Below are 24,152 nucleotides of genomic sequence, written 5' to 3'. Positions count from 1 at the left end.
TTGTTACTCTGTGCTAGCTATATCGCAAAGGAAATAGCAGTATCTGTTATATTACTAATATTTCTATTATTATTCTGGAGCTGGGAATATACCCTCACATATTAAATCTAGCTATGCAGAAGCAAAACAAAATGCTTCTGCATACAGAAGCAGCATACAGATGCTGCTCTTGTATTTGTATTTGAAATTGTAGTACTTTTAATCTGCTTGCAAACTGCTCCCATTGTACTAAAGTGCTATATTTAAAAACTGTGCAACCCTTTTCAAAGGAAGCACTGTGAGGAGATGGCAGCTGATGCTGAAATCTCAGCTTGATAGAATATTAAACTATTTAGAATTACGCTGGCATATGAAAAAAAGCTCTAAAGAGTCCATGGCTTTCCTGGAGCAAAAAAATACTGGGAAAAAATAAAGATCTTGGAACCAGTTCTGTAACTGGCAAGATGTTCAAACAGTAGCATTGAGTAAGCCCAGCATTCTCAGCAAAAGAGTGTGACTGACTCAAGTCAGTAGTTCCAGAGGGAAAAAAAAACAAAACTAAAATGCTGTCACAAACTTAGGGCAGGGGGTGGGGAACCTGTTGCTGAGGTGAATATGTCTTTGATCAGTGTAAAACCATTGAAGAAAACATGCAAGCCAAGGCTTGCTTTTATGTAGTATCACACACTGGACACTTTGGAATTACTCATGATGCAGAAGGCTTCTCTTGTATACTGAAGGATTAAGGTAGGAGGTATTTTTTGTCCGTTTATTAAAGAAACGTATTTGTTGGGGTTTTTTTAGTGCCAGCTGCTTAGTGGGGGTAAGGAGACTGGAAAGCAGGGATATATGCAACAATAATGGTTTTTTCTACTTGTTAAAACTGCCTCATAACTAGTCGTATGTCTGGGTTTGGATTTTGTGACTACTAACTTTGTATCATATGAAGATGGGATCCATGCTTAACCTTTACTAATTACACTCTGCTATTAAATGAACAATAAGAGAGTTTGAACAAGCAGAGAGTTTTGCTATACTAGTCCTTAACACAAAAATGCTGCTGGGGACAGCCCTTTTGCTGTCCCACCTGGCCACAGGAAGGAGAAGGTACTCTACTCACACAAACACATTTACACAAAGCGGTCAGACTGTTCTCTGCAAATCTGGAGTCACTGCCATTACAGCCGGCCCTTCAGAGGATGAAGCAACCAAAATTTCAGAGTTTGGAAGGTGGAGATTACAATTTCAGTCACTCTGAGCCAAGACTTGCTCAGTGTGACTAAGAACATTTATGAGCTAGTACCACTTTCATTCAGCTAACACACCTAAGCAGCACTGAAGATGCAACAGTGTGACTGTCAGTATCAAAGAAGGAGACTTTTTGTTTGTTAGCCTGCTATGTGGCATTATTTATATCTATGAAAACGAAAGCAGCAAAATGTAAATGTTAGACTTCATGTGAAGGTAGGTATGAAATGAGAATAAGTTTAGTTAACTGGTTTAATCAGTGGTAACTTAAATTGTAACACACAGTGATTCCATCTCCTAGTGCTCTAAGCTTTGTTATTTATTGTGAGGAAATAAATCAGATTTTCTACCACCAACTCCTTTTTAGTAATCAAAGCAAAATAATTCATGCAGCATGTAAGTTATCATAAAAGAATCCAGCAGATGTAGCAAAGATGATAAAAGGCTTCCTTGTGCAAAACATTTTGTATGTCAATTTAAGAGATGGTCTTAAGAGCAAAACTTCATGTGTTGCAATTTGTCAGCTATTTCATTCTTACCACTCATTTTCAAGGCGGTTCTCAAAGTCTGTGGTGAAACCACTGTAGTATTTTATTTAGGAACTTGATATTCTTCTAGAATCATATAACGACAACTCAAAGTAATAAAGTAATACTTTTTTAGTTCTAATTTAGATCTAGGGTATAGTTGAAGAGAAGTAAGTTCAATTTTTGAACGTACAATGAAGCTACTGTTGGTTACTGTAATAATTATCATTATTGCTATTACACATTCATTAATACATATTACACTAGCCTAGGTCTGCCATGTCATTGTATTGAAACACTGTTGATTTTTCTGTTTCATACACATTGAGAAATCTGCTCTGTTTCCACATGGAGCAGCAAGAATTGGTGGTATGAGGCTGCTAACACGTCTCTTTCATGAAGACGGAGGGTTGGGATACCATTGCTACACGCCAGCTTCTGTAGTCGGCAGCGCATTTTCCCTGCAATAATTTCATCCTCCTTATGGCTTCATTCCTTTGTGTTTTACAACTAATTCAGCTCCATGATGCAGCTGGTTCCTTCCTCTCCCTCCTTCAGCATTTGCTCCTGTGTGCTTCTGGCCTTTACTCTTCTGTACTTCTGGCCATATCCCCCTGCATCTACAGTGTATGGGCTCTGGGTCATTTCTCTAATGTTTAATTTTTCATTTGATTTGCATCAAATTTGTTACACGCAACACATGGTGCTATTAAAAAATAACTCTAAGGTGATTAGCTATTGAACTGGATAATGAATGTCATTAGCCTATTCTACAGAATGATGGTATTTAATAAAAACAAAAGGAAGATTGTGCTTATCTGGACAGGGAATTTCAACCCCACTGACTTTGCTTTGGAAGGAATTTCTCATCTGCTGTGTCACTAGATGTGGTTGTACAAAACAGTCATATCTACTTGAGTGGAATTTACCTTTAAAATGACCAGCACTAATGAAAGCTCTGATTTAATGTCCTGCTACAGTGAACCTCTCATGAACTGCTAGCTTTTAATTTCCATGAATTGCTATTTCCATATGAAAGGCAGTTTCTCCTGAAGAATATGTGAAGCCTTGCAAGTAGATGTTTGATGATCCTTTGCATTTTTGTTGTTATCTGGGCACTGCAAGATAGCTCCTGTAGTGCATGTGGTGATGTGCATTAAAAGGTAACCTAAGTCTCTGCTGGGTAATAATATTTAAACTTCCAAGAATCTTATCTTTCCACTGTATGCTGATTCTTTCTTGGCAATATTTCAACCAATTTCATGGTCCACATCCCTAATAAGGACTATCTAAGTTTCACAGAGTCAGTTAATAGCTGCAGCATTGGAAGCCTGGTCCTTTCAAACCTACCCTGAACCAAAATTATCCCTGGACCATTATGGAATTAAAAGAAACAAAAACCCCAAAAACTACTTTACCATAGTGAGGAAGCTGCATGTTACGCAAGTACTGCTTCTTTTTCTTGAAACACAAAGGTTTGTCCCAGGCTGTCTTCTGTGCGGAAAATATTTACAGACTATATGTATAAAACATGTAGAAAATAATATATCACTATTTACGCTGGTAAATTGGTATCCAGGAAAGGGGAGAAGGTTTTTAGCCCAGAGAAGCTGAAGTTGCAGTTGTTTTCATGAGCTGAGGAATGCTGAGCCAGAAAGAACTCAGATCTGTAGCCATTAGGTAGGAAATGAGAAAAGTATAAATACATGAAATGACTCCAACATAGAAATTAGGTACCTCCTTATTTTGCATTAAAAAGTCTGTACGTGGCTCGAGCCTTTTTTTATTGTTTCCTCTTACATGTATCTTGCAGTTATTTTCAGCTGTCATCTAAGATCAGCCTGCTCCCCCCATTTAGCTACACACTTGAAAAGAAAGTAAGTACACTTCTTTCTGTACACTTCCTTCATTCAAGACTTCTACAGGATAATCAAAGCCTTGCTTCACCCTTACCTTCAATTATCAAAGGTTGAATGTGTCAACTCTCCTACACTCCCACTAATTTAGATACCATTACTCCATAACACCTGGAACACCTGCCCAGTCTGTATGTTTGACTTCTAAAGTAGCAAGAAGTGTATGGGAGGAGTTGATCAACGTGGATTGTTATTTAATAGTTGTTTTGCAGAAATGCCTACAGGCATTAATTAAGATCAAGGTGCAAAATACTAAGAAGACTCACGGTGAAAAATAGTCCCAGTTCCGGAGAGTTCATAATTCACTTCATAGCAAGTTACAACAGGTAGATGCAATAAATTAACTGTAGGGAGTGTCCAAGCATTTTCTGGAGAGCATGGATAATTTTCATGTATATATTTACAAATATATACAAATGCTCATGTTCCTGAAGATGTTAATTACTATTTTTTCTTAAAATGACCTTCCCGATGTCATAAAACTCTTCTTCCAAAAAACTGCATAATCTATCAGATTCCAACACCTGGTGTGTTGGATATGCTATACCTTAGAAAAACATCAGTTCTGTATCCCTCCCTTTTCAAGAGCACTGAAATATTATGTACTGATGGCTATACAGCAGAACAAGAGATAAAGGCAAGCTTTACACATTTTATGTTTAAAATTAAAATACCTTCAATAAGGGTAGGAGCTGGCCTGTATCCCTCCTTGTGGAATTAATTGTAAAATGTGTTATTAAAAAGCTGTGTAAAGTTTGAATGGATCTTGGTAACAATCAGACGTTATGATTTAGAAGAGTGTAATATCTAATAGGCTTATTTTTGCATTAAAAATAGGGGATGCTTAATTTGTAGGTGAAGATAAAGGTCGATTTGATTTATTTCAGCTTGTCAAGTTTTATGAATAAATCTATTATCTCCAGTAATATTCTGTAACAAGGTACTTCTAGCTGGTTTCCTCCAATTTTAAATTACTGAAAACCATCTATGAAATAATTAAGGCCCACTTTTACCATTACTATAAATGCTTTTCTATTACGTTGTATGTAGTGTAAAATACGGCCAAATCAGAAACCTTACCAGTTGGCCTCAGGGGTAGTAACTTGCCCCTCCTTTCCATAGAAGTAAAATCACCTCCCTATACAAATAGACCACTTCCTCCAAAGAGAATCATCTGCAAGATTAGGATGTAAATAACTAATAAAGTTAAAAGCAGTGAAACATTAATCTCAGATGTAAGCAAATTACAATTTTATTTTTAGCAGGACTGGAATGGGTATTTTAACATTTCAATAATATGAAACCTTGCCTACAGCACATGGTGGAATTTTTGTTATGTGCCTTTACTATTAAGTTACTTCTCTTTCATATAAAATTCTCTGATATTTAAAATACAGAGTACAATGCTTTCAAAGGGGAAAACAAGAAATATGATTGCCTGAATACACTGATGATTTCATTCCTTTTCAGCAGCCACATAAAGACATCTTAAATTCTTCTAGAAAAAAAGCAAGACTAGTATTGAAAATGCCACTTTTTCTTTTTTTTTTTTTTTTTTTTTTTCTGGAGCCCAGCTGGTCAGATTTGGATGGTTGCCCAGAGAAGCTGTGGGTGTCCCATCCCTGCAAGCATTCAAGGGCAGGTTGGATAGCGCTCTGAGCCACCTGGTCTAGTGGAAGGTGTCCCTGCCCACAGCAGGGGGGGTTGAACTAGATGATCTTGAAGGCCCCTTCCAACCCAAAGTATTCTATGATTCTTTGACTGCAGTACAAAGTAGAGAAACTTGGATTGGTAGAGTAGATTAGCACACTAGTACTAGTTAGCAGTTAAACATATGCTTTTATCAAAAATATTGATTAAATTTTTATCTAAAGATGAAGACTTCTGCAGTATGCTCTGCTCTGAAGCCACTGTGTCTGATCCTTCTTGGTGCCATTTTACACTGAGCTGGTGTACATCCAACATAAGCAGGAGTAACCATCTAGGTTGCCACAGCTGTACAGAAGTTACAGTGGCAAAGGCTGTAAGGGAAAAAAAGCTGTGGGAAGGAACAGAACGATGGCAAGATAGCAAAAGTAGCTGAGACAAAGTACTCCCCAGGCCTCCTCTAAAACCTGTATGTCCTGGAAACAGTAAATGTGTTATCAGACATTAGTAATTAGTTCTGGGAAAGGCTTCACTGCTCAAATCAGGCTGCAATATTAAAATGAAGAATTACTTAAAATATCCCTGTGCTATGGGAAACCTTCCTCGTAAATAAGCTAGGTGCTGTGAGTGTTCACTCCGACCCGAGCACTGCTGCCATCTCTGTGTGCCAGTCGTCCATCAGGACCGCCTCATCCATTCCGTTATTCCGGGCTCCTCCCGTCTGTGTCTCCCGTTTCGCGGGGACAGGCGAAAGGCAGGCACAGTACGTGCAGTGAGCGCCCAGAGCCGGACCTCAGGCCCTGGGGCACTGATATTCAAGCAAAGACTGCAGAGCACCGCGCCGACTGCGCACCGCACGGCGCCTCAGCGGCGCAGGACGCGGCCGGCCCCAGCCCTGCCGCAGGTGCGCGGGGAGGCGCCGCCGAGCCGCCCTCGGGCCGGCGGGGCGAGGCGGAGTGACAGCTCCAACAGCCAATGAGCGAACGCGCTCCGGGCGGAGAGGCGGAACACCGCCGGGCCGCCTCCTGGGCTGGTGGGAGAGAGTCGGAGTGACAGCACCCACAGCCAATGAGCGCACGCGATTCGGGTGGAGGGGCGGGGCGCTAAGGCTGGCGGAGGGGCGCCACCGCCCGCCGCGGGGGGTGAGAGGCTGCCGTGGGCGGAGGGCGCGGCCGCCGCGGCATTCCCCGAGGGAGGGCAGAGGGAGTGAGCGAGGCTGCTCAAAGCAAGGCGTGGGCGGGGAGCGGTCCCCTTCCCCGGCCGCGCTTGGCCTCGGGTAGTCGGGCTGAGGGCGGTACGGCCCGGGCTGTACGGTGAGTGGCCGGCGCCGCCAGCCAATGGGCGAGGAGGAGCGCGCCTTCCTCCCCGCCCCAGAGCTCAGCAGAACCAGTGGGGGCCCGCGGGGCGGGGCGCGCGAGCCTAGCCGCGCGCTGGGAGGCGCCCGCGCCGCCAGATGCAGGGGAGAGTCGCGAGGGCGGTGGCGGCAGCGGCAGCAGCGGCAGCGCGAGCACAAGCACAAGCACAGGCGGCGGCGCGTGCAGTGGAGCGGCGCGCGGGCATGGGGGCACGGGCAGCGCGCGCCTCCCGGCGCTGAGGCACCAGCGGTACGAGCGGGGCGGGGGGGCTGCCCGGGCGGGGGGACCGGGCCGGGCCGGGCGGGAGGGAGGGACGTGTGCCGTGTGCCCTGTGCCGTGTGCCCTGTGCCGTGTGCCCTGTGCCGTGTGCCCTGTGCCGTGTGTCCTGTGCCGTGTGCCGTTCCGCGTTGCGCTGCTGCCCGCGGCCGCGCCCGCAGTCGGGGCGGCAGCGCTGTGGCCGGCGCGGTGCGGCCGCTCGGCGCAGGCGGAGCGGGATCTAACGACGTTCGTGTCGTTGTCAGGATCCGAGCGCAGCCGCGGGAGCCGCCTCTGCTGGTGGCAGCCTGCTGTCACCTTCCCTGCTGGCAATGGGGAATGGACTCTCGGACCAGACGCCGATCCTCTCCAGCCTGCCTTCCTTTCAGAGCTTTCACATCGTCATCCTGGGGCTGGACTGCGCTGGGAAGACGACGGTGCTCTACAGACTGCAGTTCAATGAGTTCGTCAACACTGTCCCCACTAAAGGATTTAATACTGAGAAAATCAAAGTGACGCTGGGCAACTCGAAGACGGTCACTTTCCACTTCTGGGATGTGGGCGGCCAGGAGAAGCTGAGGCCGCTGTGGAAGTCGTACACAAGGTGCACCGATGGCATCGTGTTTGTGGTGGACTCCGTCGACGTTGAGAGGATGGAGGAGGCCAAAACAGAACTTCATAAGATTACTAGGATATCTGAGAATCAAGGAGTGCCTGTCCTTATAATTGCTAACAAGCAGGACTTGAGGAACTCTCTCTCCCTTTCTGAAATCGAGAAGATGTTGGCAATGAGTGAGCTGAGTTCTTCAACACCCTGGCATTTGCAACCTACCTGTGCAATCATTGGAGACGGACTCAAAGAGGGACTGGAAAAACTATATGATATGATAATTAAGCGAAGGAAAATGTTGAGGCAGCAGAAAAAGAAGAGATGAGTTCTATTTTGACCTTTCTGTTTTAGAGTAGTTACATGGTCAAAATTTGACTTAAGACAGCTTCCAAACCCAGGCCTGCCTGTTTGGATGCCGTTAAACTTAGTTACGTTAAACAATCAGTTGCACAACCTTGCTGTGTGAAGGAAGGCTGTGCAGTTGTGGAACTTTTTTTTTTTTTTTTTAACTAGTCTCTTCTGAGTTTTATGGCTCTGTATTATTTCAGAAGCCCTAATAGATGATGTAATGCTATCAGGAAATGGATGTCTAAATAGCCAAATAAAACGAGGGTTTTCTGCTTAGTGTTGTACTCATACGTTTGAGGGTGCCCTCTGCAAGCAGTTTGCGTTGAAGGTGTTTGTATTTTTAAACTTCTAATGCTCGTAAGTGGAGTGCTTAGGTGAACATTTTACAGCTTTAAAAACATGTATGAAGCTAGTAACCCATAATTCCGTTGAGGCTGTTTTTTTACCTTGTTTGGGGATTTCCATGGAAGCTTGGCCACATGTGTAGGTTTGGTTTTTTTTTAATTTGGCACTTTTTGAAATTGAATCATGTTCAGTTCAAATACTTGAAATTTTAAGTGCTGTGGATTCTTCAACTCATAAAAGAAAGACTTTGACAAGTGAAAAATGTAAACAACACACTGGAGCATGAAAAACTGGTTTCCCAACATATAGCATGTTTTTGATATGTAAGGTTTTTATTTTTTAGAAGTAGCCATTCATCATTATACAGTGCTAATCAGGTTTAAACTGTTACTCAAAATTAGTAATTTATTTCTGAATGGTGAGTTCTCCTAGTATGAAAGTAAAAGTCAACGAACTGCAGTAAAGAAGCTATAGAGAACAGTTCTGACTGCTGTGGTTCTAACCAGTGCGGCATTCTTTGCTCTACTGGTGACTTCCTGGCAATATAACATAACGAAGTAAGGATGGAGGTAAAATTAGCAGACCACATCTTGTATCTTCCCCAAATACCCCATTTTATTAAAGTGGTATTGCTGCGTCACTTTCAACGTATGCTTTTTTTTATTGTGACTCTTACAGTATTTTGTGGTTAGGAATGTAATAATGCTTTATACACTCGAACATTAGACACTACCGGGGGCGGGGGTGGGGAAGGGAGGGAAAGGGGGAAGAAGATTTTCAAGATGGGCCTGTGTTCTGCTTTAATTATGCTTTAAGCTGTTCTTGTTTACAGAGTGTGCAAACAGTGTTAACTGGGCAGGATAGTGCTTGACGGAAAAGGGAGGGTAGTTTTTCTTACTGGTACAGAGCTTCAAGTGACTCTCTAGATACTTGGTTAGCAATTGAAAGGGCTAAAGCAGAGCCTGGATTTTTAAGACTAACTTTAGTGGTGCTGTAAAAATTCATCAGAATGTTAGATTATCTTTAAACTTTTGTTGGAAATACCAGATTAAAGAAAAAGTAAAAAAAATTAGCAAAATCTAGTTCCTCCTCTTGACCAGCAAAGTAATACATTTTTCTTACCTGCTGCCATGTATCAGGAGGATGACAGCTACAAATCTGAATGTCAATCGATGTAATTTAGCTATGTTTAAAAAAAAAAAAAAATCAAACTTTTTAACCAGTAGCTGTTTGACCAGGAGGTAACCAAAAATGCACTTTAGTGTCTTCAATAACTGAAAGTGACAGCTGTTTGTTTTTTTAATGACATCTTGGTCCTTTTTGAATAAACTGAAGTAGCTTCCAGTGGAGCTTTTGTATGGTGGTTATATATGTACCTGCACTGGTGACATTGTAAGTCACTTACTCAAGTAATGTCTATATTTATAGAAATGTGGATGACTTCTTAAACCTCAATAAACAATTCAAAACAAGCCTGCAGAGAGAAGGTGTCTGACTTCTTGTACTGCAGTGGTACATTCTTATTGACCTCTGTGCACATAGTTCAGCTGTTATTAGAATCAGTATTTCTGTTGAAAACCAAAGTCATATAAATGTGGTGAGGTTCATAAATGTCACGGTGTTAGAAATTGAAGGTATGCAATTGAAAACTTAAGATCAGTGGCATGTCTGTATATTCACAGAAGAAATACTAGCTGCAGTGACTCCTTTCTGAAATGATAGATCTTGCATAATTTGAAAAGTCTCTTATATAGCTGAACCTATATTGTTATGTGCAATGTTTAATAGGTACTGTTGGGCATATATCACATGTACTCACAGGTGGTTCCTGATTTAGTGTCTTTAGGCTCGTGTATCTGAAGCTGTCTGAGGGATTCATGTGTACTTAAGCCTCCTCGGATTTTACAGCAGTGAGTAGCATGTGTCCAGATGGGAAGCTTCTAATTAGTTTCAGGACCAAAATAGAGACAAGATGAACTTTGTTTAGCCTGCAAATGAAAATGGCTAATTTTGAACAAGAATATCCAATCGTGTCTCAAAACCCTGATATTTTCATTTCTGTTTATGTAACTGCTGGCACATCAAAATGTAGGTTACTACTAGTCTGGAGGAAAAAGCTATACGAGTGATGCTGAGCCCGTGAATTTGGCATGTAATTAGTATAATCTGGCTAATATTTACCTTCCTATCAGATGCATTGTACTACCAGATGAAATGGAAGGCTGGCTCTTTATACCCAGTAAACTGATACCCAATACTAATTGCTTCATCTTCAGTATTCATTAGGCTTCTATTGGGAATAGTTGAAAAGTCATACTACTTGAAAAAAAACCCAAACAAACTGTATTTTGTACTGCATATTAAACATGCTTGTGTTTCATTCGGTGGCAGTCTCCCTAAACTCTTCTACACATAAAAACAGCAATGAATGATTTTAATTACAAAGATGTGATTGATCTGCACTCTAGCAACCTGGAGGAAAAGGAGAAGGTGGAGATTTTGAAAATGTTATGATCGTTAGTGTTAATACTGACTTGGAAGTAGAAGACTTTGGGGGATGAGTTTTACTTTCAGGCTATACCTTTATCTGTACTAGAACTGTTTTGCTGGAATTTTACAGTGACTGTTCTGAGTACAATACACAAGCATAGCTGTACCTCTGAAACTGGGTTTTGTGTTACTATGGCAAAGTCTTCAACTATAAACAAAACAGTGATTGCAGTAGAGCATTCAGTATTGTAACTCACTGAGTTTCTGCTGGCATAGTCCTGCCAGCCTGGGGTCACTTTCTTCTGTATGATGAATCGTCAGTTCTGACCTAAATACTGGTATGTGTAAGAAAATCTTTAAAGGAGCTGAATAAATAGATGTAATTTTGTTACAATGCTGGAGTTACACATCGTAAAAATTTAAAATACTGTTTGCTAAAAGGTGCTAATGTGCTCTGTTCTTCAAGATTCTAGGTAAATATCTTTAGCTGCTTCAACTTTAAGGCAGTAAGGAATTTCATTTAAATCGGTGTAGCACTACTGAACAAACCACAAAGTCTAGTAACCTTATCACTGTTGTTTTAGCTTACAGAAGTTGGTATGGCTGTTTATGCATATGCAATCATTTAGAGTTAACCAGGCTTCAGGGTCTGGTCTCTGTTTTCTAGCTGCATAGCTGTATGTTAGCTTAGGACTGCTTCAACTAGGAAAGATACTGTAGGATAGTGAGACTCTTTCAGGTTCTAACATCACTTTTTTGATGATGCACTGAATGTGCACTTACATTTGAAAAAAAAAAATGTTCTTTCAACCAGGTGACAGGTGAAACCTTTTTCGCTTCAAATTTTCATGTTTTATTGAGACACGATTGATCCTTTTTGTGGAAAGCAATACTTGCAGCCAGTCCGTGGTTCCCAGCCTGACTTGGGTGCTTCTGTACCACTCTACACAGCACTTTAGTCCTGAAGGAGTTCATTACCCAGGACTCAGAGCAGGGAGGAGCTGAAAGCAGTCAGACTCCTGCAGGTCTGAGTGAAGGCAGTTCTGCCTTGGTGGAGTTATCTGCATCTTGGGTCATTTGTTTACGAATAGCAGGGTGTTAATTAGTGTCTGGCTGAAACTTTGTTGAGAGCTGAGTGTCATTCTTGACATAGGAAGAGGATTTAGGTACTGCATTGATACTACAAAGGACTTGGTAAGGCAGAATGTGGACAACGTAGGCAATCTCATCCACTAACTATATATAGGGCACCGGCCCTGACATGCAGTCTTGAGTCAGCTGTCAGATTGCAGTGCATGAAGGCTAGCAAATGTTTGCTCATAATGCTGCTAACTTGTTATGAGAGAGAGATCTAGGCATGAATCAGTGCTTTTAGGATCAGTGTTTTCACTTTACTGGTGGGTGACTCATCTTTTGAGAGGGTCACAGTTTACAGCCTACCCTGATAGATTCGTGTCCCCAAGCCAAAACAACCCTTGTTGCTGCTGGGAGGGATGTGTAGGGAGATGTTTGTTTAGTTTGAGGGATGAGGAAAGCATTTTTTTTTTTATTTTTTTTTAATCCTGACTGACATAGGTATGTGGAGGCCTGCCCCTCATGCTGCTCTGCAGGCTGTGATTATTTTTAGGAGCAGTATGAGACTGCAGAGCTGTGTGAATAAACTGAAGGGAAATACACAGCCTGGCTTTGCAGCAGGGTGATGCCGGGGTTTGTCATGTGGGCTCCCACAGCCATCCTGCCCATCTGACAACAAACTTAAGGGCCACTACACAGCTGGTCCGTTGCCCTTCGTTAAAGCATTGGTCAGTCTCCTTAAGCTAGCTGTAAAGAAGCAAAAATGCAGTTTTGAAGAGCTAGCTGAAAAACACCCCACACAGCAAATGAGGGACTTTCGTTTTCTCCCTGCCGGTGTCCTTTTCTATTGGTGCTGGCTGGGAGTGAGCCGAGGGACCAGTGGGTGGGTGATGCTGCCTGCAGCCTGCCTGCTCACTGCAGGGCCGAGTAGTCATTGATTTTATTCAAAGGCAACCACAAAATCTAAGGAGAAAAACTAGGCAGGGAGGCTAGACAGTACTTCTAGGCTAAATACCTGCTTGCAAAGGGCTCAGGAAAGTAAGAGATAGTAATCCCTGGGCTTTGAAGATTATGGTTTCTTAGTTCCAGCTATATTTACACAGCTGCTCCACAAGAATTAAGAGCTAAAGATGACAGAATAGTTAGGAAGGAGAAAGTCAAGTATGGTTGTTGACTGTGGGGTATGTGGAGGGAGAGAAGATTTGAAACTTGTTTTTTTTCCTAGCTTTTCAAGTCACATTGAGCCCTAGGAAAACAGATGTGCTTTTAGACTGCTTAATTGGTTCAAAATCTTTATTATTTTATGCACTGCAGTTTTCCTATTGCTGAAATAAACAATACCTCATTTAAGAAAGCCACCTAATCGCTGCAATAATCTCTGAGTCCATTGACAAAAGAGAAGGTTAGCAGGGGTGTTGAATCTTGTAAAATATGCTGAGGGCTCCTGGCTGGCTCTCAAGCTGCTGTATGTCAAGGTCCTTTCTAAAAATAACAGAACAGTAGAATTTAGGTCAAGCAAGATAAAGGTGTGAAGCCTGATACCTCAGACGCTAACTACACATAGTCCAGAGGTACCACCAACCATGTAACTGCTAATCTTCTGTTAACGCTCTGTGAATTATAATTTAGGATAATTTCCTTTGGAGCATAACATTTTCATCCCTTTCCTATTTCAGTGTCACTTGCCCTAAAAGCTTTAATAGGTTGTTTTGATACTGGAACATCATTGAGTTGGGTGTCATAAGGATGAGTTTGTGAATGAAGAAGGTCAGGAAAGAGTGTCCACCTTTGCTTCAATGACTTGATTAGCTAAAACCAGTCTTCTTGTAAAGCGGGCTTAACATGGACAAAGGTGATCTAGAAGAGAGAAATTTTCTAAAAATATCTTGTTTCTAATACCAGCTGAACTACACTGGTCTTATAATTATTGTATGCTGTTGAAGCCGTGGGCTGCTGCTGTTCTCTTGACACCAGTTGCACGATGATCTCCAAGATGTCTTCAACCATTTATAGGCAATGTGTAAGGTCTCCATGGTAATTCCGAATTTATATATCCATGATGTATGTTTTTAACTATCCACTTTCTGTGGGTCAGTTTAGTTTCTCATAGAACCTTGATTCTTTTTGAAGCGTAATATATCAAATGTCTCTGCAAACATAGTTTATTCCTATTTGGTTCCTGTTAAAAGTGATACAGTAAAATGGCAATCTACGGATTGTTAATAACACTGTTTCCCTTGAACTCCAGGCATTGAATTTCTATTTTAATCATATATATATATGTATACATATTACATTTTTCTTGATTATCCTGTATTTTGTATAGGAGCTCAATTTTGCTAACCTTAGAAAAATTAGCCTCCCTGATTTTAATTAGCTTAGGAAAGTGACTTGTATGTTTAAAGTCACTGTAATTTAGCTGTAATCAGTCATGTTACACTGGAGACAAATGGGATTCCTGGACTGAGCCCACACTGATGCTTTCTGACAGCTCTCCTATTGTCACATCGATACACATCCCTCGCTGTGTCTGTGGTGGCACTGGTACCAGCTATAGATATAGATATAAAACTGTGTTTCTATATCGTTCAGTAACTGTGTTTCTGCCACTCTGTCATAAAACTTGCTTATATACAATATTTGCTTATGTCCTGCTATTGCTATTGTGATTGTGATAGGAGACTGAAAAAATTCTGTACAAACACCCAGCTGTACACTGCAACTTTAAAACAAGTACATCAAAACATGTAAATTAGTGCTAAAGTACCAGAGTTAATGCTGGAAACTGGAAGATTGGTACATCCAGCCCAGCCACTTAGTGTTGGTCATTTTATCCTTGAAGTCTCTTCATCTGTGTGTAAAACAAGAATCTCATAGTTGCTCTTACATTTAAATTCATTCTTCAAAGTGCTGGGAGCTATTAAGATATTATAGTAATACAATGAAATTGAAAGTAATAGAAGAACTGTAACACTAATTCAGATTTTTTGATTGACTTGCAGCATGTTTGTGTACAATAGTTATGCATCAGGAAATCATACTATTTCAAAAATAATTTGAGAGTTTAAAAATACAGTTCCAATGTACTCTATTATCTCTGACTGTATGTGCTTCAGCTTCACAGAAAAAAAAAAAGTTACTGTATTTGAAAACAATAACTTAACTTCATATGAATCAGTGAATATTCATCAGTGAATATTCATAAACTGGATTGGTGTATAATCATCTGATTTTTGTTTGCATTTGATCATAGCTATTAAGAAAAGTACTCAAAATTATGTTTATGTTTAAATTAAATTGGGATGAATATATAGTCTTCCAAATCGGGCATATAAGAGTTTTCAAGTAAAGGTGATTTGCACAGATCTCAAATTTAAATAACATATATTGTCTTAAAATAAGCTTTTATTTGGAATATTTACAAGAATGACTGGAGATGCCTTTGAAAAGATAGCTTTATTTTGTATAGTACAGTGAGAGAAGTACGTCAGAGTGATTTCAGACCTCAGGATTCAGAGGGTCTCCTGTTCTCGCAGGCTTTCTTGGCTGTAATGAATCAGTCTGCACAGGATGTGGCTGCTAACAGATGATAATGCAAAGTGAAGGGCTGGGCCATGAAAAGCCCCAGGGTGGCTCAGCGTGGTGCTGAGTTCTCACGAAGAGCTGATTGCTTTCCAAAAATAAGAACAGGAACTAGGGCAGATAATCCATGTAAAATGCACTTTCCACCCTTACCCATTCACAACAATTTATTATTTTCGGTTTTATGGAGCTTTACATGTTGATTACATACATAATCCATCCAGGCACATACACCTACCTACACACTTCTGTTGTATTCTTGCAAACCCTGTTTCTGGGAATTTCTCTGGCATCTTGTTTTGTGGGTACAATTTGAGAATATATAAATAGATTCACATTTTCCCATCTTTTAAACCCAAGTGTGACTGCAAACATGACAGCATTAGAAATACGATTCTTTGAAATTATTTCCTCTGTTTTGAGTCTTTCATTTTGTTAGGATAAGGTAATCTGGGCTGTTCACACTGCATGTGAACCATGCTCTGGTGATGGCATTACCAATGCTCAGAGTTCAGGTTGTGTCAGCACTTCTTTTATAAATAGAAAAATATCCTTATTTCACAAGCTTAATAACATAATAAGCCTTGAAATTTCATACTTGTCTGAAACTTGGCATAGAGTATTAATTTTGCCTTTTACCACATCAAATAAAAGTATATATTAGAGGAAAATATAAATAAACAAAAAAACCTTGTGATTTGCTACCTTTTCTATCTCAAAGTTAATTTTGTTTATTGAAATGAAATGGTGTGAACTCACAGTTCTAAACAGAAACCTTTGAAATTTTTTTCTTAAGTTAAATGTTGCAATTGTTAGCATTTGTAAATCAGGCCTACACATATCCCACAAACTTGTAGAGCTCATTCATGGTGAGTGAAATTCTCTTATCAGTGTCAGTTGTAGAACTGGACATATACAGAGAACAGAAACATGACCATGCCTTTCCTTAGTTTCTTTCGTATATAATTTCAACTCCTTTCATTCATTAAATACATTTTCTTAACAGGGGTGATGTGTAAAAATAAATCAAATATAGGATTTTCTCCATCTTGTGAAAAAACCCCTGTGCTTGTAAAATTTCCAGTCTGTTTCCTAAACCATTTAAAAAAAAAAAATTGGAGCAGGCTCCTTTCTCAGTAGAAGTGCTGAATCTTTTGATGTTTGCTCTCCCCATCTAGATAACCCTGAAATTATCCTGAGGGTTACTAAGGGCATAGCTTGCCTGGACATAATATCTTCTTGCATAGATGCACACATTTTTTCTTAAAGGTAGAACTAATACGGGGATCCTGTATTAATGATGACTTTAGTCTGACCTAAATCACTTCTGGCTTTTTCCTTATGGATTCACTTAAGCCTCTGCACAGGGGGTATAGAATCTGGCTGTTTGAATCTGTAATGCTTTATTCTTGCTTTGCATTCGTTTCATGTGCACGTACATGCCTGCACAAAGCAACTCTTGCACTTCCTTACCAGGGAGCATTGATCTGCTCAGAGGACTAGACGTAATCTTCACTCTTGCTTTGCCCAGCCAATTTTATAAAGGGCATAAACCTTAGATAGTTAAAAAAAAAAAAAAGGCACTTTTTCCCCCTACTTCCTTTCAAATTACACTTTCAGTGAGATGGCCATAATTATCTATTTTGTGCTGGAAAATCATTACTCACTTCAAGCTCTTTGGGTCAATTTTAGAGTGCCCTTCCTTTCAATCTGATTTCCTTTTCTTTTTTACCTTCCTATTGAAAGTTTACCACATTTATAATGCCCTTGCAGGAGCAATGCAATGTGTTTTTAATATAATACGGGCACAGCAGTCAGGATTCATTTTACTTAATATTAGACCTTTAAAAATTAGGTATTCTTATCCAATTTAGACATCTCTAGGTCTTTTTACAGTTCATGGAAAGAAACGTGTTCATTTATGTTATGATTCATCTTAGTTCAGGAGTAGTATCCAAGGCAGGTCAGATAAATTGCCCTGTGCTGTGGCTTGTTTCTCTCTCTGCTCTAAGAAAGCATAAGCTGATTAACTCAAATATAGACACCTGCCTTTTACACCAACTGTCTATATTTATATATGAAATGATAGCCCCAAATCTGTGCCAGCTACTCTGTTGGAAAATGCAGGTGTCTGCCATTTGAAATCTGTGTCACTGTATGGCAGCTGAGAGCCTCATGCAATGCTTTGCCTTAGCAAACCCACCCCAGTGCTTGTGGGTGTTGCTCAATGACAACGCTATTTGTAGAAGGAAAATAGAAAGACCAGTATATTAAATAATACATATTTTAAAATGTGCAGCGAAACATTTTATTTACCATGAAGACCACATTTCACAGTCCAAATATTCTCATTAGAGAAATTGTAAACCAAATTACTTCCTCTTACAGTGTTTTATGGCTCAGTAAAGCTACTTGTGCATGCAAAGGTAGTTTGCCACCTAATTCAGTGGGTGTGAGATAAGGCTGTAGAACTGTGCAACAAAACTGTCATCTAGAAAACCATCTAGAAAAGCTTTTAGGTATTAAATTTCAATTCTTTTTTTTTAAAAATGCAAGTAAATCCCTACCTACTCATTGATACTGTAATTGAGTCTAGCAGCACCTGTGCCTGCTTCTGCATGTGTTGGGAGTTGCAATCGCTCTGGTGTGACCACAGAAAGGCTACTAGCAATCAGCTCGAAATTGTTAGAGGGTGAGAGGGATTTGGTCAAAGAAAGTTTTCTAGCTGGTATTTAGGGCTGATCTGAGCAGAGGAACAAGATGTGAACAAGGAACTCTGTAAGCAGAGGAAATTATTAATTTCCTGCTATGGTGTCTCCAGGTTTCCTTCTGTCTAACAAGGTATGAGTAATTGAAAGCCTTTCGGATGAGAAACCCCTGACTTTGGATAGGATATGAAAAAGGAACTTTCTTGTCCCTGTATTGTGAAAATTGTAGTAGTTTAATATTTTCTTAAGTATCTATAATGGTCAAACTTTTTGTTGTTTAAAGGGTTCAAAAACCATTACAGACAATGCTCTGGGATTACATATAACTTCTTTCTTTAGGGAGTCAAACTGAAATGCTGGGAACCGAGGTAAAGGGAGGAAAAGATCTTGAAAATAGAGATTTTAGAGATTTTAAATATAGTGTTATGGCTTTGATTTTTAGTGAATGATTACACTGAGCATGTTGTGTATTTCTATAGGCTTGGGGAAAAGTGTGAGACTTTGTTTTGCGGAGGTAATTGCTTGATCTTAAAAGAAAGCTGTTGTGCAGGCTTACTGGGAGATCTGCATCCCCTAAATCACCATATCATCACATGAAACACAGCGAGGGTGTACCTCCTGGAGGCTTATCTCTGATGTGAGACCAGGTGCTATGACATCCTATCCGTTATCTCTAGTGAGAAAATAACTGTATATAGTCTCCAAAGCAGATATTATCTGCTTCCCTAAACATCCTGTTCACTCTGTGTAATGTGTGAATTAAACTGGGTTGTGAAGATGTCGAAACTGAAACTGAGACTCCTGCTGGAAACCTGCATTGTGCCTGTTAGTTCACTTTCCTCTCTTCCGTTGCAGATGTGCTTAGAAAGCCTTTACCTGTTGCTACTCAGGCCTGTGGCAAGGAATTAATAATGCATAACAGAAAATTCTGCATCAGTAAGTGGTTGCACTGGCATTCAGAGAGTTTTCAGCCCTGGAGGAGAATGGTGCAGGGGTATACTCCTGCAGAGGACTAGAGGACCAAAAAGGCTACACTTGGATGTTTTGGGTAGAGTGGTTAGGATTTTTCCTGTTCCTAGGATTGGAATCCAGCAAGCATTCATCTCATTTCATGTTGATTGTTGGGCCATTGACTTTTTTTTTTTTGACTGATTTATTACAAACTGAAAAGTAGAGATGTGGGAGCAAAGACTTGAAACAAACAAAACACTCGCAAAAATGCAGTCTTAAAAAATATATGACAACATTTGGGAGCTATTGTTAAAAAAAACCCCACCACCAATCCACGCCCCCAAAAAACCTGCAGTTAACGAGTGACTCCAAGTTTTCTTTAGTAATAGTAATACTTTATAGAGTGGAGGAGAGTGGGTTTTGGTGGGGCATTTTTTGGTGTTTTTTGTTGGGGTTTGGTTGGTTGGTTGGTTGGTTTGGGGATTTTTTGGTGGGGTATTTTGTGGTTTGTTTGTTTGGTTGGTTTGGTTGTTTTTTTGTTTGTTTGTTGTTTTTTGTTTTTTTCAGAGTAAACTACAGTCATACTCTTTCATCAAACCATTCAGTTCAGCGGCCTTCAGCAGTAAAGCTTCATGGATGCCTGCTGGAACAGGGCTGTTGGTGAGCTAGGTGGCAGGCACAGGAGAGCTTTTATTCAGCTTGCTGAGTCAATGTAGGTGTTGGGTTACTTATGTTGCAAAGCTAGGGCTTGTGTGCTGGCAGTCGGAAGGAACCTTTCTTTGGCAAACTCTAGACTTGCTTGAGCTCTGAGAGTCTGCCTCATCCAGCTTGGTGATGGGAATCCCCCAAACAGTGTGTTCTGTGCAATTAAAAGCTTACAGTGCTAACAGCAGTTCACCGTGAGTGAGGATCCAACATGCGTTTTCCCTCTTACATCTCAGACTCCTGTTTCCTGCAGTGATGGTGTTGGACCCTAATACATGTACTGTACTGTGATTCTGAAAAGCTTGATTTAAATCCCGATGTGGATCAAATAATCCTGTATCCAAGCAGACTGCTGAATTTTCTCTCTTGCCTTTAAGAAGCTCACAGAGAACACTGAGGGTATTGATACTCTTTTATAAGGAATGGAAAGCCAGGATAGGATATCTGAGAAATATTTCAATGGGGAGAGTAATGACTAATTTGTTGTTACTCTCTTTGAGGAACCCTTTTGATGATTTCTTTGGTCAGCTGTCAGTGACATCTAGGACTAGAGGCTGTCAGTGTTGGTGTCTCTGGCCTGTAGAGCAATGCCACCCACCCAATGCCAATCCTTTGCCTAACCAGCCAGAAGCTTTGTCTGACCTCTGTGGGCTCCAAAATGTGCAATGCTGCTCACAGTCTCTCCTGGGGAAAGTGATTAAAGCTGCTCTGACATGAGCTATTGTGTAACGATAGGAGTTGGACTAGGTAATGTTTCTGTCCCTCTGAAGGACAGAGGTGGGGTAGCTACCGCAGCTGGTGGTCGGGGCCTATTTTTACTGTTCTCTGTACCATGGTGCTCTGTTTCAGTTTGTGCTGGGTTGGGAAAGGATCTGTTTTTTGCTGAAGTTGACATGGAAACAAAAGCAGTGAATATTTCTTATGATTTCCATTTGGATACTTTCACTGGTGACTCTTGGGCTGATAGGTGTTTGGGGAGGCTTTGCTTACTTTCCTTCAAGGAAAAGGGGAACAAAATGGGGGAGTAGGGACCCTCAGGAAGTCCCTGCATCTGAGTGACTGAGATGGAGGTGCTGCCCTGTCCCAGTGTATATGCAGTAACACCAGCATCACCCCATTGTCCTGCCTTAGCACCGCCTGAGGTCTCCTGGTGGTCCCGTGCCAATATCTCTGTTCCAACATACCTGGAATGTAGCCTTGGTGTGCAGCCACATGTAGCTGCAGCTTGTGGAGGCAGCCCTGCAATTCAAAGTCTTCTGCTCCTGTAGAACAGTCATACCTCAGGAGGGGTGGTAGAGCCCAGCCTGAGTACTCAGTCCTCAGCAGTGTGATCTGAGGAGCGTGAGGGGCTGCAACAAGCTGGGGATCAGGTGGGTGGCTGGTGTGTTGCTTCTGCCCAGCCTCAGTAGGTAGTGGCTGGAGACCAGCTCCCAGCAGATCTTACTCTGTTTTATGGCAGATGTTTGCAGATGTTGCCTTAGGATCTGTTTTTTCTCACCGCTTGTCCAAGGCATGTGGAGAGGTCTGGTCTGGGCAGTGTGTACTTGACGCTTTTTCCTAGTGCTTCAAAAAAACACAGTGCCATTTCTGTGGTTTTTCGTGTGTGTCTGGCCTTTTTGTGGCAAGCTCCTTCAGTGTCTCCTCTTAGAAACATTTCTGTGGCTTACAAGTGTTAACAACTTCTAAATGTCTTCACTGTGATAAAGTGAAAGGGATATAATCCATTGAAGTGCTACTTTTCCCAGGAGAATATTGTCTGGATAAGGGCTTTCCTATAACCAAAGTTTGAAGTCTTTTAAGAACATTATTTCCAATATTAGCATTTCCTTATCAGCTTTTTAATCTTTAAAAGTAACTTGGGGGTGTTTATTCAATCTTTGGATTATCATGTATTTATTTATTAAGCTCTATATTAAGGCCAGATTTTATTTTATTTTTCAAGTGGAATCTTTGACTTCTGTATATGCATAGGATGAGGCAGAAGAGTTTAATTTTTTTTAAAAAAATGTAAACAGCTACATTCTTTGGCTGTATCTTTATTGTATGAAGTATTCCCTAAAAATGTTGCTTTGCATCCTGTAGCTGTACTGGCACAGTTGCCTGTGCAGCTGTATTATGGCAGTCACAGTGAGCCGATCTGGCTTCAGGTAAAATTTCTGGGTTAGTTTCCAGATTATCAGTTCTGACTGCAGCTGGCTGGACTCTATGCCAACACAACTGGAGGAGGCTGCACAGAGATTCAAAAGATAGGGCTGAATGGTGGGAGTACCTTAAACTAGTGCTCTTGCTGCTGAAGAATTCTGGATTGTGAAATCAGGGCCTTGATGTTTGCTGAATAATAACAACATACACAAAATATAATTCAATAAAATGTTCTTTTGTTTGTTTGTTTGGAAAAGCTGAAAAAAGAAGTTACAGACTTGAAAGCATTCCTAGACAGGTATCATTGGTTACACTAGCTGCTATCAGCAAGATAAAGAGCTGGAATTATTTTAAGCAGAAGTAAGAAGCAAACATTAGTTCTTAACTGTGTCTGCCTTAATCTACAGAGGTTTCATATGATTGCTGTTTTGATATTTTCTCCTGTTATATCACTGTACTGTGTACTACAGCATTTTTTTCAGTCTCAAAGCAATGATTCTAAGTTTCTGAAAACTGCAAGTACACAATTGCTGTACTTATGGTGATTTGGTCTCTGATTCATTAATCAGAATATAAGCTTGTTTCTGCAGAACAGGGAAATTTTATAGGCTAGAATGTTATAAGCCTCTTTTAAGCTTCTAAACAACTATCTCAAAAATGAAAAGAGTAAAACTGAAGGTTGAAAGCTCTTATTACATTCTAAAATTTCCAAGATACCTAGAAGTTTGTGAGGTCAATTACAAGATGTGATGACTGTCAAAGAGGAGGAAAATATTTTTTGTTGTGTTTTCAGATTTTGGTGTGGAGATTTGGTTGACTTTTGTGGCTTGTTTGTTTGTTGTTTTTTAATCTTGTGTTTGGTTTTTTTCCTTTTTTTTTTTTTCCCTAATCTACAAGGATGGAAGGATGAGACCTTGATCCTCCTCTGAAGGCTGGCAAATAATGCCTGGAGATATCATAGTGGTTCAGGACAAGGAACTATCTGTTCTGAGGGTCATTCTATAGTACCTCAGCCTGCTTGACTATTTCTCGATGTGCATAAGGAAAGTAGACTTTGATCTTAATTGTACCTATGCTTCTTCCTTTTTCTCTTCTTGTTCCTCCACCAATTCTGTAGGGGAAAAAATATGATATCTTAGAAATGTCATGCTTGCTTAAATCAGTTCTAGGTACCTTCTCTTAAAGCTTTGTGTCTTCAATTAGTGTGGGGTTGTTCAACGTGCATAATACTTGACTTCAGTATTAAACAGTATTGCAACTTGAATTCTGATGTGAAATTCCTTTTCTTCAAGTTTCATATCCAGTTTCTGAAGTGATATTGTCTACTGACAGCTTCTCAAATCATCTTGGTCAACTTGGTTCTTGACTAGAAAATTTTAGACATGTATGAAAGCTTATGGTGATAACAAGTCAAAATGTCACTTTTACTTCCAGTATTGTTAAGTTTTTGAATTGAATGTGTGAAGTAAGACATTATTTGGTTGGCTCAGATGGTGTTTATTTTCCTTTCAGAAGGAGGTGAGCTGTAACTTCTTTTGAGATGGATATAAATCTATAAAGACACAATAATGATAGTGTTGGCTATTGTCAGTCCATCAAATTCTTTGATTAGTAATTAGATTACCTGGTAATCCGGGGAAGAGGATGCAGTTGATCTTCCCTGGCACAAGAGCCTCTCAATTCTTTCTCTTTCGCTGCTACCAGGGAGCAGTGGCTGCTCCCAGGGCTGGAAAATACCTGTGTACCAGATGGTTACTGTGTCTGGGCTCCTGGACAGGTCAAATAGCTGTGAGGTGCCACTTCCAGGTGTCTTGAGCAGTTTGGGTGCCCTGACTACAGCATGAGGAGGTGCTCTGCAGAGAGCATCTGTCTATCTTGCTGGTCATGGCTGAACCATGGGAACTGATGACTCACTGTTGAGGCCTCTCTATCTCTGGTAACTATGTAATCTGGAATTTACATATACAAGCTCCCTCTTTCGTGGTAAACTATCCTCTAGCTTCCTGTGTGTGGATTTATTAGGGTTTAAAAATGAGTGGGTGTGTACTTAAGGAAGATTCAGACTCTTCATTCCCTTCTAAATTAACAGCTGCTTGAGACAGCACTAGGAGCTTGGGCTGTCCCCATTGGATGCTGCATGTTCCTTGGCCTCCTTGGCAGTGCTGCCTGCCACACACAGCATCCCTGTTCCCCCTACCCAGCCAGACCTCAACCTGGGGCTCACCTCTTGCCTTCTGTGGTTCTGCTTGTATCTGTCTGCATACCTAGGC

At 40.8% G+C, this 24,152-nt stretch overlaps 1 protein-coding gene and 1 long non-coding RNA gene across 2 annotated transcripts in view; both read left to right on the top strand.

Annotated features, from left to right (window-relative positions):
• The first annotated feature begins 338 nt into the window (after window positions 1–338).
• LOC135424734 (uncharacterized) overlaps window positions 339–24,152 on the top strand; it is a 301,350-nt gene continuing 277,536 nt past the window's right edge. The window contains exon 1 of the long non-coding RNA XR_010435332.1: window positions 339–726. This is a non-coding gene — a long non-coding RNA (uncharacterized LOC135424734). The remainder of the gene's footprint in view (window positions 727–24,152) is intronic.
• On the top strand, window positions 6,806–9,702 carry ARL4A (ADP ribosylation factor like GTPase 4A). The gene is made up of 2 exons (XM_064676267.1): window positions 6,806–6,921; window positions 7,194–9,702. Exon 2 carries the CDS (start codon window positions 7,260–7,262, stop codon window positions 7,860–7,862), a length of 603 nt encoding a protein of 200 aa, XP_064532337.1. The 5' UTR covers window positions 6,806–6,921; window positions 7,194–7,259; the 3' UTR covers window positions 7,863–9,702.

The sequence above is a fragment of the Pseudopipra pipra genome, chromosome 1 (assembly GCF_036250125.1).
Source record: "Pseudopipra pipra isolate bDixPip1 chromosome 1, bDixPip1.hap1, whole genome shotgun sequence".
In the NCBI taxonomy this organism is placed as follows: Eukaryota; Metazoa; Chordata; class Aves; order Passeriformes; family Pipridae; genus Pseudopipra; species Pseudopipra pipra.
The sequence above is the reverse complement of the archived record's forward strand: the minus strand, read 5'-3'. Positions and strand labels throughout refer to the sequence as shown.